The 17,658-nt window shown below is 43.2% G+C and overlaps 1 protein-coding gene across 7 annotated transcripts in view; it reads left to right on the top strand.

Moving 5' to 3' along the window:
• LOC139532686 (receptor-type tyrosine-protein phosphatase-like N) overlaps window positions 1-17,658 on the top strand; it is a 32,359-nt gene continuing 14,701 nt past the window's right edge. For 3 of the 7 annotated variants that reach the window (XR_011666633.1, XR_011666634.1, XM_071330614.1), the window contains exons 1-9: window positions 1-79; window positions 3,830-3,940; window positions 4,265-4,370; window positions 6,689-6,878; window positions 9,860-10,217; window positions 13,279-13,425; window positions 15,784-15,818; window positions 16,147-16,403; window positions 17,013-17,099. Coding sequence is in view for 5 of the 7 variants with exons in the window: in XM_071330614.1 (XP_071186715.1) it covers window positions 16-79; window positions 3,830-3,940; window positions 4,265-4,370; window positions 6,689-6,878; window positions 9,860-10,217; window positions 13,279-13,425; window positions 15,784-15,818; window positions 16,147-16,403; window positions 17,013-17,099 (1,355 nt within the window). In the remaining 2 variants the exon portion in view is untranslated. The remainder of the gene's footprint in view (window positions 80-3,829; window positions 3,941-4,264; window positions 4,371-6,688; window positions 6,879-9,859; window positions 10,218-13,278; window positions 13,426-15,783; window positions 15,819-16,146; window positions 16,404-17,012; window positions 17,100-17,658) is intronic. The other 4 variants (XM_071330616.1, XM_071330615.1, XM_071330618.1 and 1 more) reach the window with 4 other exon arrangements.

Below are 17,658 nucleotides of genomic sequence, written 5' to 3'. Positions count from 1 at the left end.
CTCCTCCCCCTCTCCATGTGCTTCTCAGGCTGTCTGTTTGAAAAGAAGCTCTGCCCCAGAGACCAGCCCTGCTCAGATGGTCAGTATGACATGATAACACCATCTCTCTATCTAACCCATCTTCTTCACGTCGTCTCACTATACAATCATCTCACTGTTACCAGACACCCCAGGAGGTGTTGGCAGTTCTTTAATAAGACAGGGGTGTCAAATTCTTAGTCCTCGTGTGCCAAAGTCTCTTCCGGTTTCCATTTCAACTGTTACTGATTGGCTGGAGGCTACACAAATGTCCAATCACTCTGTGGTCTAGAGCTGGGAAATCAGGTGTGTAGCCTCCAGCCAATCAGTAACAGTAATTTATCAATAAGTTGAAACGGAAACAGGAAGAGACTTTGACGCTTGATGAAGATTTTCTATTATATTGACAAGATGGTCGAGTGACCGCTCTAACAATGGAAATACATGTCCTCAAAGATGGAAGGCAGGCAGGAGGAGTCGAGATCAGGTATTTGTATTTACTATGGATCCCCATTAGCTGCAAAATTAAGGCAGTTTATACAATTTTAAAACATTACAATACATTCACAGATTTCACAACACACCGTGTGCCCTGAGGTCCCTACTCCACCACTACCACATATCTACAGTACTAAATCTGTGTGTGTGTGTGTGATTGTGTGTGTGTGTGTGTGTGCCAATGTTTGTGTTGCTTCACAGTCCCGGCTGTTCCATAAGGTGTTTTTTAATCTTTTTTAAATGTAATTTTACTGCTTGCCTCAGTTACTTGATGTGGAATAGAGTTCCATGTAGTCATGGCTCTATGTAGTACTGTGTGCCTTCCATAGACTTGGGGAGCGTGAAGAGACCTCTGGTGGCATGTCTTGTGGGGTATGCATGGATGTCCGATGTCACGCCCTGGCCTTAGAGATCCTTTTTATGTCTCTTTTTGGTTTGGTCAGGGTGTGATTTGGGGTGGGCATTCTACGTTTTGTTTTTCTATGATTTTCTATTTCTATGTTTTGGCCGGGTATGGTTCTCAATCAGGGACAGCTGTCTATCGTTGTCTCTGATTCTGAACCATACTTAGGTAGCCCTTTTTCCACCTGTGTTTTGTTTGGGAAGTTGACTTTGTTTAGGGCACATAGCCTTTGAGTTTCACGGTTTGTTTTTGTATGGTTTATTGTTTTTTGTCGCCGTCATTCTTTATTAAAGAAAATGTACGCTTACCACGCTGCACCTTGGTCCAGTTCCTTCAACAGCCGTGACATCCGAGCTGTGTGCCAGTAGTTTATACAGACAGCTCGGTGCATTCAACATGTCAATACCTCTCATAAATAAAAGTAGTGATGAAGTCAATCTCTCCTCCACTTTCAGCCAGGAGAGATTGACATGCATATTATTAATATTAGCTCTCTGTGTACATCCAAGGGCCAGCTGTGCTGCCCTGTTCTGAGCCAATTGCAATTTTCTGAAGTCCTTTTTTGTGGCTCCTGACCACATGACTGAACAGTAGTCCAGGTGCGACAAAACTAGCGCATGTAGGACCTGTCTTGTTGATAGTGTTGTTAAGAAGGCAGAGCAGTGCTTTATTATGGACAGACCTCTCCCCGTCTTAGCTACTACTGCATCAATATGTTTTGACCATGACAGTTTACAATCTAGTGTTTCTCCAAGCAGTTAAGTCATCTCAACTTGCTCAATTTCCACATTATTTATTACAAGATTTAGTTGAGGTTTAGGGTTTAGTGAGGTTTTTGTTCCAAATACAATGCTTTTAGTTTTAGAAATATTTAGGGCTTATTCCTTGCCACACACTCTGAAACTAACTGCAGCTCTTTGTTGAGTGTTGCAGTCATTTCAGTCGCTGTAGTAGCTGACGTGTATAGTGTTGAGTCATCCGCATACATAGAAACTCTGGCTTTACTCAAAGTAAAAATTGAAAAAGCAAGGGACCTAAACAGCTACCCTGGGGAATTCCTGATTCTAACTGGATTATATTTGATAGGCTTCCATTAAAGAACACCCTCCGTGTTATGTTAGACAAGTAACTCTTTAACCACATTATAGCAGGGGGTGTAAAGCCATAACACAATAATGTCAAAAGCTGCACTGAAGTCGAACAAGACAGCCCCCACAATCATTTTATCATCAATTTCTCTCAGCCAATCATCAGTCATTTGTGTTAGGTGGCACTATTCTAGCCAATCAGAGGACAGATACGCTTGTGAACAACAGGCAAAACTCCATATAAAGTTGCCAAAATGCTACATGTGTCCACTTATGTCAGTTCATTCATAACAACCTAACCATTACGAAACCTCTATTCGATCGAATAAGCCTCACGTAGCAAATTAGCAATAAAAATGTGTGTTGACCAAATTCGACACTCTCTTATTGATCTCCACACAAAAATTCCTCACTTCCTGGTTTTATTTTCTTGGACAGACTTTGGGTGGAGTAAACCCTCTCTCTTCGCCTCTTCCTCTCTGCGTTGGAGGACTAGAGTTTGACACCCTGTATTAAAACAAGCAGTCCGCTAAGAGTAAAACCTACAGCACACATTGAACCCTGTATCTCTTTCCTTCCCCCCTCGTCCGTTATGTCTTCCCTCCTTCATTCATCCCCCTTGTCTCATCCCCCCCTTGTCTCATCCCCCCTTGTCTCATCCCCCCGTGTTTCACCCCCCTTGTTTCACCCCCCTTGTTCCACCCCCCTTGTCTCAACCCCCCGTGTTTCACCCCCCTTGTTCCACCCCCCTTGTCTCATCCCCCCTTGTTCCACCCCCCTTGTCTCATCCCCCCGTGTTTCACCCCCCTTGTTTCACCCCCCTTGTTCCACCCCCCTTGTCTCATCCCCCCCGTGTTTCACCCCCCTTGTTTCACCCCCCTTGTTCCACCCCCCTTGTCTCATCCCCCCCGTGTTTCACCCCCCTTGTTTACCCCCCTTGTTCCACCCCCCTTGTCTCATCCCCCCGTGTTTCACCCCCCTTGTTTCACCCCCCTTGTTCCACCCCCCTTGTCTCATCCCCCCTTGTTTCACCCACCTTGTCTCTTGGAATCTGTTGTTTAATCTGTAACCAGTCACATCCTGTCTTTAAAATGATATTTGCTCCCCAGTTCCAGGGTGCATCCCAAATGGCACCCTATTCTATGGACCCTGGGCAGAAGTAGTGCACTATCCAGTAGTGCACTATACTGCCATTTGGGACGTTAACCAGTTCAACTGTTGTGATGGGCAGGTGTTCTACTGTCTTATAGGAAATACTACATTATTCATACTCAATTAACTCAATGGCAGTCGTCATGTGTTTCCTGATTTTTGTCTACAGAACTGCATGTGTGCAAATGTGTGTGTGAGCGTGTGTGCCTTCATGTACGATGAGGCACACTCTGAGCATCGGTGTGTAAACACACGGCCTCTCTCCGTCAACCTGCTCTTCACCAATCACGTCTCTTTCCCACCGTTTCCATGGCAACAGTGACATCACCCGGCTGACGGCAGTGTCTCTCCCCCATGTGTATGTTAGAGAGAGAATGGGTGAGAGAGAGAATAGAGCTGGGCGATGACTCATCGAGACCCACTCACACATCTACAAACATCACCATAGTTGTGTGCGCGTGCATATGTGTGTTTATGTGCATGCATGGGTGTGTGTGTTCTGTTGTGTTCTCTGTGCTTTGTAGATATGTCTGCTGCCCCAGTAGGAGAGGGTTCTGATGTGTTCTCTGTACTCTGTAGATGGGCTGTTTGGCCAATGTCTGCTGCCCCAGCAGGAGAGGGTTCTGATGTGTTCTGATGTGTTCTGCTGTGTTCTCTATATATTCTGTAGATGGGCTGTTTGGCCAATGTCTGCTGCCACAGCAGGAGAGGGTTCTGTATGAGGTGTCAGTGCCTGTGCTGCACAGACTACAGGAAGTGCTCAAGGAACTGATGATGCAAGGTAATTAAAGTCACACACACATGTACACACACACACACACACACACACACACACACACACACACACACATAGCCACATATAGACATATCCATACTCCATGCATACTCACTAACCCATTCCCACAAAGGTTGTTAGGTTCAGAGTGTGGTTGTAAAAGTCAACTGTTACCTTAGTGATGGTGGTAAAGATAATGAACAGATAATCAGGTATCATCTGCTACCACGGCAACAGGGCTGAGGGCTCTATAAGGTCACACTCCTCAAGTTACCAGGTTACATCTATGACTACTGTGATTGACATCTGTATCGGCCTATGGCTGTGCAGGATTGTCCTGGCAGGATGACATCACCCAGTACGTCATTCGCAAGGAGCTGAGCCGTGTTTCACTGACCCGCCCCCCGTCTGGACGGCATGACAACCCCTCGTCTCAGTGAGTCTCCTGCTCTGTTGACTATAATTAAAAGCAAATCTATAATTACATCTGTTCCATTTATTGTCTGCAGATTTTCACAGGAAGGTCTGTGACTCAATGGGGGAATTGTTTTGTAATAGCAGCCAGGAAAGGTTGTGAGATTAGGAAGAGACCTTTAGAAAACCCCAGAAGCAGAGCTTTGAGTTTAGAGAAGAGATGTTTAAAATCCAGTCCATGAGGGACAGGCCACCGCCTCTGCGTCTCTCTCTTCCACTGGTAGTTGGTTGATTGGTTGGTTTTATTTGTCAGTTAAAAACGTATACACACAGTACATGTATATATTTTTTAACGTGGTCGGAATAGCACAATTCATTCAGATACTTATTTCCATTGTGGTCCCATTGATGAGTGACCTAACCAGACAGTCGGTTACTGTCACTGAGAGTCTGACATACAGCACAAGTAGACTAAGTCACACTCAAATGTTGTTAGAGAAAGTGGCCCTCAGAGGACTGGAGTCAAATACTCCTACAGTAGAGGGAAGCCATCCTCAGAGGACTGGAGTCAAATACTCCTGCAGTAGAGGGAAGCCATCCTCAGAGGACTGGAGTCAAATACTCCTGCAGTAGAGGGAAGCCATCCTCAGAGGACTGGAGTCAAATACTCCTGCAGTAGAGGGAAGCCATCCTCAGAGGAGTGGAGTCAAATACTCCTGCAGTAGAGGGAAGCCATCCTCAGAGGAGTGGAGTCAAATACTCCTGCAGCAGAGGGAAGCCATCCTCAGAGGACTGGAGTCAAATACTCCTGCAGTAGAGGGAGGCCATCCTCAGAGGACTGTGGTCAAATACTCCTGCAGTAGAGGGAAGCCATCCTCAGAGGACTGTGGTCAAATACTCCTGCAGTAGATGGAAGCCATCCTCAGAGGACTGTGGTCAAATACTCCTGCAGCAGAGGAAAGCCATCCTCAGAGGACTGGAGTCAAATACTCCTGCAGTAGATGGAAGCCATCCTCAGAGGACTGTGGTCAAATACTCCTGCAGTAGATGGAAGCCATCCTCAGAGGACTGTGGTCAAATACTCCTGCAGTAGAGGGAAGCCATCCTCAGAGGACTGGAGTCAAATACTCCTGCAGTAGAGGGAAGCCATCCTCAGAGGACTGGAGTCAAATACTCCTGCAGTAGAGGGAAGCCATCCTCAGAGGACTGGAGTCAAATACTCCTGCAGTAGAGGGAAGCCATCCTCAGAGGAGTGGAGTCAAATACTCCTGCAGTAGAGGGAAGCCATCCTCAGAGGAGTGGAGTCAAATACTCCTGCAGCAGAGGGAAGCCATCCTCAGAGGACTGGAGTCAAATACTCCTGCAGTAGAGGGAGGCCATCCTCAGAGGACTGTGGTCAAATACTCCTGCAGTAGAGGGAAGCCATCCTCAGAGGACTGTGGTCAAATACTCCTGCAGTAGATGGAAGCCATCCTCAGAGGACTGTGGTCAAATACTCCTGCAGCAGAGGAAAGCCATCCTCAGAGGACTGGAGTCAAATACTCCTGCAGTAGATGGAAGCCATCCTCAGAGGACTGTGGTCAAATACTCCTGCAGTAGATGGAAGCCATCCTCAGAGGACTGTGGTCAAATACTCCTGCAGTAGATGGAAGCCATCCTCAGAGGACTGTGGTCAAATACTCCTGCAGTAGATGGAAGCCATCCTCAGAGGAGTGGAGTCAAATACTCCTGCAGCAGAGGGAAGCCATCCTCAGAGGACTGGAGTCAAATACTCCTGCAGTAGAGGGAGGCCATCCTCAGAGGACTGTGGTCAAATACTCCTGCAGTAGAGGGAAGCCATCCTCAGAGGACTGTGGTCAAATACTCCTGCAGTAGATGGAAGCCATCCTCAGAGGACTGTGGTCAAATACTCCTGCAGCAGAGGAAAGCCATCCTCAGAGGACTGGAGTCAAATACTCCTGCAGTAGATGGAAGCCATCCTCAGAGGACTGTGGTCAAATACTCCTGCAGTAGATGGAAGCCATCCTCAGAGGACTGGAGTCAAATACTCCTGCAGTAGAGGGAAGCCATCCTCAGAGGACTGGAGTCAAATACTCCTGCAGTAGAGGGAAGCCATCCTCAGAGGACTGGAGTCAAATACTCCTGCAGTAGAGGGAAGCCATCCTCAGAGGACTGTGGTCAAATACTCCTGCAGTAGAGGGAAGCCATTTTTAGACAGGTGCAGGATGACTTGGAAGTTGAGTTATTGTGAGTGAGGGAAGCTATGTCGCCTATGAGGGTCTGCAAGTGCTAAGGGGTTGGCCTTATTCTGATATTCTCCATTCATACTGTATCTCTCAGGTCCTCAGAACCTGTGCAGAATGCCCATCTTTCCAAGATGCAGTATCCTCCCAGCTCCAGGACCAAGGTTCAAGGGGACGATCCCAACCCAGACCTGATGCAGAGTTACCTGGACTACATGATCGTGGATCCCCCCAAGGACTCCCAGTCCCTCCACATGCAAACTCTGGACCCTTACACCTACCGCCAGGTGGGAATGGACACACACACACACACACACACACACACACACACACACACACACACACACACACACACACACACACACACACACACACACACACACACACACACACACACACACACACACACACACACACACACACACACACACACACACACACACATCTAGAGTGTATTTATATCATACGACTCACAGTTATTTGGTATCTATCTACAGTGTATTTATATCATAGTTATATGGTATCTATCTACTATATATACATTCATACACACAACTACTATTACCACATACAGTTCATGTGTGTATGAATGTATATACAGTACATAGATACTATATAACTATGAGTCGTATGATGTAAATACACTGTAGGTAGATACCATATAACTATGATATAAATACACTGTAGATAGATACCATAGAACTATGAGCAGTATGGTGTAAATACACTGTAGATAGATACCATATAACTATGATATAAATACACTGTAGATAGATACCATATAACTATGATATAAATACACTGTAGATAGATACCATAGAACTATGATATAAATACACTGTAGATAGATACCATAGAACTATGATATAAATACACTGTAGATAGATACCATATAACTATGAGTAGTATGGTGTAAATACACTGTAGATAGATACCATATAACTATGAGTAGTATGGTGTAAATACACTGTAGATAGATACCATATAACTATGATGTAAATACACTGTACATAGATACCATATAACTATGAGTCGTATGATGTAAATACACTGTAGATAGATACCATATAACTATGATATAAATACACTGTAGATAGATACCATATAACTATGATGTAAATACACTGTAGATAGATACCATATAACTGTGAGTAGTATGGTGTAAATACAATGTAGATAGATACCATATAACTATGATATAAATACAATGTAGATAGATACCATATAACTATGATATAAATACACTGTAGATAGATACCATATAACTATGAGTAGTATGGTGTAAATACACTGTAGATAGATACCATATAACTATGATATAAATACACTGTAGATAGATACCATATAACTATGATATAAATACACTGTAGATAGATACCATATAACTATGATATAAATACACTGTAGATAGATACCATAGAACTATGATATAAATACACTGTAGATAGATACCATAGAACTATGATATAAATACACTGTAGATAGATACCATATAACTATGAGTAGTATGGTGTAAATACACTGTAGATAGATACCATATAACTATGAGTAGTATGGTGTAAATACACTGTAGATAGATACCATATAACTATGATGTAAATACACTGTACATAGATACCATATAACTATGAGTCGTATGATGTAAATACACTGTAGATAGATACCATATAACTATGATATAAATACACTGTAGATAGATACCATATAACTATGATGTAAATACACTGTAGATAGATACCATATAACTGTGAGTAGTATGGTGTAAATACAATGTAGATAGATACCATATAACTATGATATAAATACACTGTAGATAGATACCATATAACTATGATATAAATACACTGTAGATAGATACCATATAACTATGAGTAGTATGGTGTAAATACACTGTAGATAGATACCATATAACTATGATATAAATACACTGTAGATAGATACCATATAACTATGATATAAATACACTGTAGATAGATACCATATAACTATGAGTCGTATGATGTAAATACACTGTAGATAGATACCATATAACTATGATATAAATACACTGTAGATAGATACCATATAACTATGATATAAATACACTGTAGATAGATACCATATAACTATGAGTAGTATGGTGTAAATACACTGTAGATAGATACCATATAACTATGATATAAATACACTGTAGATAGATACCATATAACTATGATATAAATACACTGTAGATAGATACCATATAACTATGATATAAATACACTGTAGATAGATACCATATAACTATGATATAAATACACTGTAGATAGATACCATATAACTATGAGTAGTATGGTGTAAATACAATGTAGATAGATACCATATAACAATGATATAAATACACTGTGATAGATACCATATAACTATGATATAAATACACTGTAGATAGATACCATAGAACTATGATGTAAATACACTGTAGATAGATACCATATAACTATGAGCAGTATGGTGTAAATACACTATACCATATAACTATGAGTAGTATGGTGTAAATACACTTAATCTCTACAGTAGATAGATACTATGATATAAATACACTCTAGATAAATACCATATAATACCCCACAAGACATGCCACGAGGTCTCTTCACAGTCCCCAAGTCCAGAACAGACTATGGGAGGTGCACAGAACTACATGGGGCGGCAGGTAGCCTGGTGATTAGAAAGTTGGTCCAGTAACCGAAAGGTTTCTGGATTGAAGGTAAAAATCTGTCATTCTGCCCCTGAACAAGGCAGTTAACCCACTGTTCCCCGGTAAGCTGTCATTGTAAATAAGAATTTGTTCTTAACTGACTTGTCTAGTTAAATAAAGGTTACATTTTAATAAAAAAAATGCATAGAGCCATGGAACTCTATTCCACATCAGGTAACTGATGCGAGCAGTAAAGTTAGATTTTTAAAAACAGGTAAAAATACACCTTATGGAACAGCGGGGACTGTGAAGCAACACAAACATAGGCACAGACACATGCATACACACACACATGATAACATAAGCACTATACACACACGTTCACATGGATTTAGTACTGTAGATATGTGGTAGTTGTAGAGTAGGGGCCTGAGGGCACACAGTGGGTTGTGAAATCTGTGAATGTATTGTAATGTTTTTAAAATTGTATAAACTGCCTTAATTTTGCTGGACCCCAGGAAGCTAATGGGGATCCATAATAAATACAAATACAGTAGATTGTATCAATTCCTTTTCCCAGAGGGCATCTCTGTGTCTATTTATGGGTTTATTAAGCAGCAGTATGGTTACCAGGATGACGAGGAGCGCTCTCTTAACTCTCTGGAGGGTGGTGGTTTCCCCCGCCCTTCTTCTCACGCCGGGGGTAAAGGGTCCCGCCCCCAGGACCGAGACCGCCAGGTGCTCCAGGACCTGGTCTCCCTGTACCTCTCCTCCCCCGCCCAGCCGGCCTCCCGCCACCGTGGGGCAGCAACACCGATCTCTACCTCTCCCTTGTACCAGGACCTGGACTTCCCTCTGGACTACGCAGAGGACTACGTTTCCCAGCAGGACGTGGAGGTCCGCAAGCAGCAGCAGCTGGATCAAACGCAGAGGAAAGCTCAGAAGGACTACGGATCGCTGGCTGGATTAGATGGTGAGTGTGTGGCAGTCAGTGTGTGTGTGTGGGGGTGGGTTTTTTGGGGTTTTGTGTGTGTCACAGGAGGTTGGTGGCACCTTAATTGGGGAGGACGGGCTCGTGGCAATGACTGGAGCGGAATCAATGGAATAGTGTCAAAGATACATCAAATGCATGGTTTCCATGGTTTCCATGTTTGATGCCATTCCATTCACTCTGTTCCAGCCATTATTATGAGCAGTTCTCTCCTCAGCAGCCTCCACTGGGTGGGTGGGTGGGTGCCACATGAAAATATATCACATTGGGCCCCACCACCACAGGCCACACCAACCCTGCGCAATTGCTGTAACCACATACCTCCAGAACCCAATCGACCCATTCAACGCTTTAAATAACTCTAGCTTTGCAGGCTTGCAACTCTCTTGTAGTCCAATATTTACTGACAGTGAGCTGTGAAAATATAACACTGTGCAGACATGCATGCAACATTCTGCATACAGTGGAATTCACTATTTGATGCAAGGCTGATACCCTCTATAAGAAATGTGCTAAAGGCCATCTTTTACAGTCTAAATGTAATGTGAATTGGAAAATTTTTCAATGGAAAAATCTCTTAACATTAATGAATAACTTAAAATAAATATAACTTAAATATACATTAACCTCTTCAATTAAAATAAATTAACATTATCATCTATAGAATGATATAACAAACAAAATAATAAAATCAGCAGCAGATTTTTGAACTAAGTATACATACCAACTAGAAAATAAGCAGCTGTAAAAGTAGAAATGAAAAACAAAATGGAAATGAAAAGGCCTGATGGTGGTGCTAGAGGAAAGGTCAAGAGGTCACCAAATCAATAGGTTTCTTCCACTTGGGGTCTTGATTGTACCAACAAATTGTATGGCAATCCAGCCATTACTTTGAGTTATATCTTGTTCTAAGTCTTGTTCTCAGCCTGTGGGCATCATGTGTGTAGTGATCCAATATCCATAGCCATTTAACACTTATCACTGGCCCTTGCTCAGCCTTACTTACCAAGGGCCCAGCGCCGAGCCTTCTTGCTAGCAAAGCCACTGATCAAGTCTTTGAAGTAAAGCTTTCTAGCTAACTGACTCAATGGACAGCATGGCAAGACTGCAAAGCCTGTCCTGGGACATAGTGGACCTCAAATAGTTTTTTTAATCAGTTTTAGCTTACTGAAAGCTCTCTCGCCACCAAAAATATACATAAAGCAATGCACACTTCTCCAAAAATGCTTTGCAAGCTTCATCTTACAAATTGCATTCAGGAGACCAAGAGGGGACACGTTAGGGGGGAAAGTGGCAGCAAATACAGTGTTCAGGTGTCTTACTTCATTTTGAAACTCCGGTGTTAGATCTCTGGAATACTTCATGATCAGTGGTTGGCACACAGAAGGGACTTTATCCTCACTAATCTGCCCAAATTTCAGAACAGCAGAAAATGATTCAAAGTGTTTTGCAGTGGTGTGGAACCTAGTGTCCAAGTCACTTATGATGTTGTCCATAGCAGTAAAAAACACTGTGTCTCTTGAGAGGTCTCATCATGGAATCTTTTCCTTTTCCTCTGGCGGCTGTGTTTCTTGCTAAATTGAGGCGCAATTGCGTAGCAATCAGTGTTTCCTCAGACAGGAGAGACTCCCATCCATTTCTAAGAGACTGCATCTCTTTCCTTAAGGCTCTGATATTGGCTGTCTCTGTGTCAAGGGAGATTTTTCCTGACTGGAGAATCACATTCCTGTCCTCAATGCATTACAGTACCTGCAATTATGCCAACTGACATGTCATTCAACACAATGCTGCTCACCTCCTTCTGTTGGGAGTAGGGCTGGTTTAGGGGTATGGGGATGGGGAGACAGGGCTGGTTTAGGGGTGTGGGGATGGGGAGACAGGGCTGCTGAGTCTGAAGCTGCATCTGTTGAGCCTGGCCCCAGGCAGGGGCAGGGACAACTGATTCAGTATGAATAGCTTGCTAAAAGTTTGCCTGCATTGATTAAATGTCGGCTAAAAGAGGAGCGAAATGTAAACACTCAGAATTTTCTGTGAAGATATTAAGTAACTAATGTTAAGGGAGCAAAAGTAGCTTATTTCACTATGGACGAAGCTAACAGGTTAATTCCCACCACTCACGGACTACACCCACCTTCTTTTGTGAAAAATTGGGTGACATACTGTCGCCCTTTTCTCTCTCCTGTCTTTCTTTTCTTTCTTTTCGTTTTTGGAAGACAGATTTTTCTTTAGGAAACTGAGACATGATGCTCCACCGGCACTCGTCACTCGCAATTCACTGCTAGCAAGTACCTATCGCGCTTGGTTTCAAATCAAATCAAATTGTATTATTTTATGCGAATAGTCTGGGTAGCCATTAGACTAGATGTTCAGGAGTCTTGTGGCTTGGAGGTAGAAGCTGTTTAGAAGCCTCTTGGTCCTAGACTTGGCTCTCCGGTACCGCTTGCCGTGTGGTAGCAGAGAGAACAGTCTATGACTAGGGTGGCTGGAGTCTTTGACAGTTTTTAGGGCCTTCCTCTGACACCGCCTGGTATAGAGGTCCTGGATGGCAGGAAGCTTGGCCCCAGTGATGTAATGGGCTGTTCGCACTACCCTCTGTAGTGCCTTGTGAATTTTGACCTGTCTAAAGGTCCTGGGGGCAGGATCAAACCATTTCATAAAAAAAGAGGGGGGTTGGGCAATACAGAGGCTCTCTGGATGTTTACTTTTTGCCAAAAACAAGAAATGAAAAATAAACCGTTAGTTTATTAGTACATTGTAAATAAAATATTATATTAATGATGATAGGTTAATCATTTAATATAGATTTTTTTTAACCTAATGTTGTAATATTTTTTAAGGGCCCCTGTCAGTCACAGGCCCTTAGAATCGTCCTAACCCCGTCCCCCCCATACGGCACCCCTGTCTATAGGATTTTTTGTTTTTATGTTCTTGCTTGCTGTGGCTGAGACACTGGATGCCTAACGTCTGGCCTGCTGTACTTTTTCCATCACCTGCCTGTTGACCTCTCACCTCTAACTCTGTATGACCCTGTCTGTTTGTTCAGATGACTCCATGCAGAAACTGGCTCTGCTCCTGGACCACTATGGCATCGATATGAAGGACTTAACCCCTCCACAGCTGGCCAACCTGCCTGCAGCACTGAAACAGCTGCAGATGGAGAGTGCTACTGACTTGGGCACCGACACAGCAGGTTTGTCAGAGCACAGGCATGCAGCTGAACCCTGTCAAAGCACTACACTACGGGTCAAAGGTTTTCGAACACCTACCCATTGAAGGGTTTTTCTTTATTTGTACTATTTTCTACATTGTAGAATAATAGTGAAGACATCAAAATTATGAAATAACACATATGGAATCATGTAGTAACCAAAAAAAAAGTGTTAAACAAAACAAAATATATTTTATATTTGAGATTCTTCAAATAGCCACCCTTTGCCTTGATCACAGCTTTGTACACTCTTGGCATTCTCTCAACCAGCTTCACCTAGAATCCTTTTCCAACCGTCTTGAAGGAGTTCCCACATATATTGAACACTTGTTGGCTGCTTTTCCTTCACTCTGAGGTCCGACTCATCCCAAACCATCTCAATTTGTTTGAGGTCGGGGGATTGTGGAGGCCAGGTCATCTGATGCAACTCTCCATCACTCTCCTTCTTGATAAAATAGCCCTTACACACCCTGGAGGTGTGTCAGGTAATTGTCCTGTTGAAAAACAAATGATAGTCCCACCAGATGGGATCAAATCAAATCTTATTGGTCACATACACATGGTTAACAGATGTTAATGCGAGTGTAGCGAAATGCTTGTGCTTCTAGTTCCGACAGTGCAGTAATATCTAAAAAGTAATCTAACAATTCCCCAACAACTACCTAATACACACAAATCTAAAGGGGTGAATGAGAATATGTACGTTTAAATATATGAATGAGCGAAGGCCGAGTGGCATAGGCAAGGTGCAATAGATAGTATAAAATGCAGTATATACATATGATATGAGTAATGTAAGATATGCAAACATTATTAATTAAAGGGGCATTATTTAGAGTGCATTGTTTAAAGTGACTAGTGATCCATTTATTAAAGTGGCCAGTGATTGGGTCTCAATGTAGGCAGCAGCCTCTCTGAGTTAGTGATTGCTGTTTAGCAGTCTGATGGCCTTGATATAGAAGCTGTTTTTCAGTCTCTCTGTCCCAGCTTTGATGCACCTGTACCGACCTCGCCTTCTGGATGGTAGCGGTGTGAACAGGCAGTGGCTCGGGTGGTTGTTGTCCTTGATGATCTTTTTGGCCTTCCTGTGACATCGGGTGGTGTAGGTGTCCTGGAGGGCAGGTAGTTTCCCCCCGGTGATGCGTTGTGCAACGCATCAAATGGCGTGTCCCTGCAGAATGCTGTGGTAGCTATGCTGGTTAAGTGTGCCTTGAATTCTAAATAAATCACAGACAGTGTCACCAGCAAAGCACCCGCACACCATAACACCTCCTCCTCCGTGCTTCACGGAGGGAAATACACATGCGGAGATCATCCGTTCTCACAAAGACACAGCTGTTGGAACCAAAAATCTCCAATTTGGACTCCAGACCAAAGGACAGATTTCCACCTGTCTAATGTCCATTGCTTGTGTTTCTTGGCCCAAGCAAGTCTCTTCTTCTTATTGGTGTCCTTTAGTAGTGGTTTCTTTGCAGCAATTCGACCATGAAGGCCTGATTCACACAGTCTCCCCTGAACAGTTGATGTTGAGATCTGTTTGTTACTTGAACTCTGTGAAGAATTTATTTGGACTGCAATTTCTGAGGCTGGTAACTCTAATTAATTTATCCTCTGCAGCAGAGGTAATTCTGGGTCTTCCTTTCCTGTGGTGGTCTTCATGAGAGCCAGTTTAATCATAACGCTTGATGGTTTTTGCGACTGCACTTGAAGAAACTTTGATTGAAATGCATTCCAGGTGATTACCTCATGAAGCTGGTTGAGAGAATGCCAAGAGTGTGCAAAGCTGTCATCAAGGCAAAGGGTGGCTATTTGAAGAATCTCAAATATAAAATATATTTTGATTTGTTTAACACTTTTTTGGTTACTACATGATTCCATATGTGTTATTTTATAGTTTTGATGTCTTCAGTATTATTCTACAATGTAAAAATAAAGAAAAACCCTTGAATGGGTAGGTGTTCTAAAACTTTTGACCGGTAGTGTCCTTCACTGGGCCAGCACTTTACAGCAAACACCTTACTGAAATGTTGTCTGAAATCACAGTCTTTTCACCACACAGAAAGACCCTTCCAAGTTGTGGCCTCAAAAGGCAAGACTACTGTATACATCACTAGTATCATTCATTAAATGAGATACCGTGATATAATAAAGGAAATCAAGTTGTGAACCACAACACACTGCAGGAATACCTGCAGTATCTTTATACAAAATGGCCTGACCCAATAATGAGACTGAAAAATGTGACATTTTGTGGTGGGATTATACTGTGACAATTACAGATACTGAAACAATTATTATCTGTGTGTCAGGTAATGAGAATCTTTATTCTTTGCTTTTCAGATAAATACCGGAACAGTGCTGCCCCACGTAAGAAGGTAAGTTGAGATAAAACAGTCCAGTAAAACTCTAGAAATTAAATTATTGCTCTTGGTTTATAAATGTTGTTTATTTAACAATGTGAAATGTTTTGTTTTTTTATACAATGTTAATGGCATTTACAGTAAATGTAGAATGGCAATAATTAGGCTTTCTGGTTGTTGTTGTTGCATCTAACAAACAGTAGGTGGCAGAACATCCACAATCTGAGGAAATCAGTGGTCTATTTTACATATCCTGGAGTAATATTCAAATGAAACATGTATTTATTAAATCATATTATAATGAATGTTAAGGTGTTTGGTGCCTCCTCCTATTCCTCATCAGATCACTGAGGGGGCCATGACACACAAGGTGGACAAATCTCCCGTGCTAGGTGCCCCCACCTCCCTTCCTGCCCCGCCCCCTGGGCTCCAAGCCTCCCCAGATAACCCTCCCACCGTAGGGGACCCTCCTGCCACAGAGGGAGCCAGTGTGAAGGAGCCAGGGGCCCCGGGGGAAACAGAGACACAGGGGAAGAAAGGACCACCAGGAGGGAGCACACATGTGAAGGAGGAATACGGCTACATCGTCACTAACCAAAGGTCTTCTAACGTTCATAAACACAGGAATGTTGGTGTAGGAGCGAGCGTCTGTCTGTCTGTCTACGTGTCGGTCTCAGAGTCTTTGACTGTACATGGCACGGCGTGTGTGTGTGTGTGTGTGTGTGTATCTGTGTTTGTGATTTTGCTTGCAGTTGTACTGTATATGTGTGTGTGTTTGTGCTTTTGCTTTTTTCTTCAGTGCTCTGTGTGTATGAGTGTGTCTGTGTGTCCGTGTGTATGAGTGTGTATGCATGTATGAGTGTGTCCGTGTGTATGAGTGTGTATGAGTTTGTATGAGTGTGTATGAGTTTGTATGAGTGTGTATGAGTGTGTATGAGTGTGTATGAGTTTGTATGAGTGTGTATGAGTGTGTATGAGTGTGTATGAGTGTGTATGAGTGTGTGTCCGTGTCTATGAGTGTGTGTCCGTGTGTATGAGTGTGTCCGTGTGTATGAGTGTGTCCGTGTGTATGAGTGTGTATGAGTGTGTATGAGTGTGTCCGTGTGTATGAGTGTGTATGAGTGTGTATGAGTGTGTATGAGTGTGTCCGTGTGTATGAGTGTGTATGAGTGTGTCCGTGTGTATGAATGCATGTGTATTTCTCCGCAGCCCCCTCAGTCTGTACGACGGGGTGCGTCTGCTGGGGCTCCTGGCTGAGAGGATCCCACTCTCCACTGGCTCTTTCATCAACATCAGGTAGGCTATAGGCATAGAGGCCCACTGGCCGACTGCTCCAATGAGGAGAGATGACAGTTAGCTGCCTGCTAATTGATAATAAGCAGATGATAATTAGTTGGCTGGTTAAATCTGGCACATTTACAGAAATGTTAATAAATGTGCATCGTTCTGATTGTCAAATAAACGTATTAATGTAAAATTAAAGGATCAGGAGATCTCAGTGTAGAGGGGCTATCTCAGTGTAGAGGGGGCATCTCAGTGTAGAGGGGGCATCTCAGTGTAGAGGGGGCATTTCAGTGTAGAGGGGGCATCTCAGTGTAGAGGGGGCATCTCAGTGTAGAGGGGGCATCTCAGTGTAGAGGGGGCATCTCAGTGTAGAGGGGGCATCTCAGTGTAGAGGGGGCATCTCAGTGTAGAGGGGGCATCTCAGTGTAGAGGGGGCATCTCAGTGTAGAGGGGGCATCCCTCTCCCGGGTGGCGCAGTGGTCTAAGGCACTACACATCTCTGTGTAGAGGGGACATCTCTGTGTAGAGGGGACATCTCTGTGTAGAGGGGACATCTCTGTGTAGAGGGGAC

This window comes from Salvelinus alpinus, chromosome 10, assembly GCF_045679555.1.
Source record: "Salvelinus alpinus chromosome 10, SLU_Salpinus.1, whole genome shotgun sequence".
Classification (NCBI taxonomy): domain Eukaryota; kingdom Metazoa; phylum Chordata; class Actinopteri; order Salmoniformes; family Salmonidae; genus Salvelinus; species Salvelinus alpinus.
The sequence above is the reverse complement of the archived record's forward strand: the minus strand, read 5'-3'. Positions and strand labels throughout refer to the sequence as shown.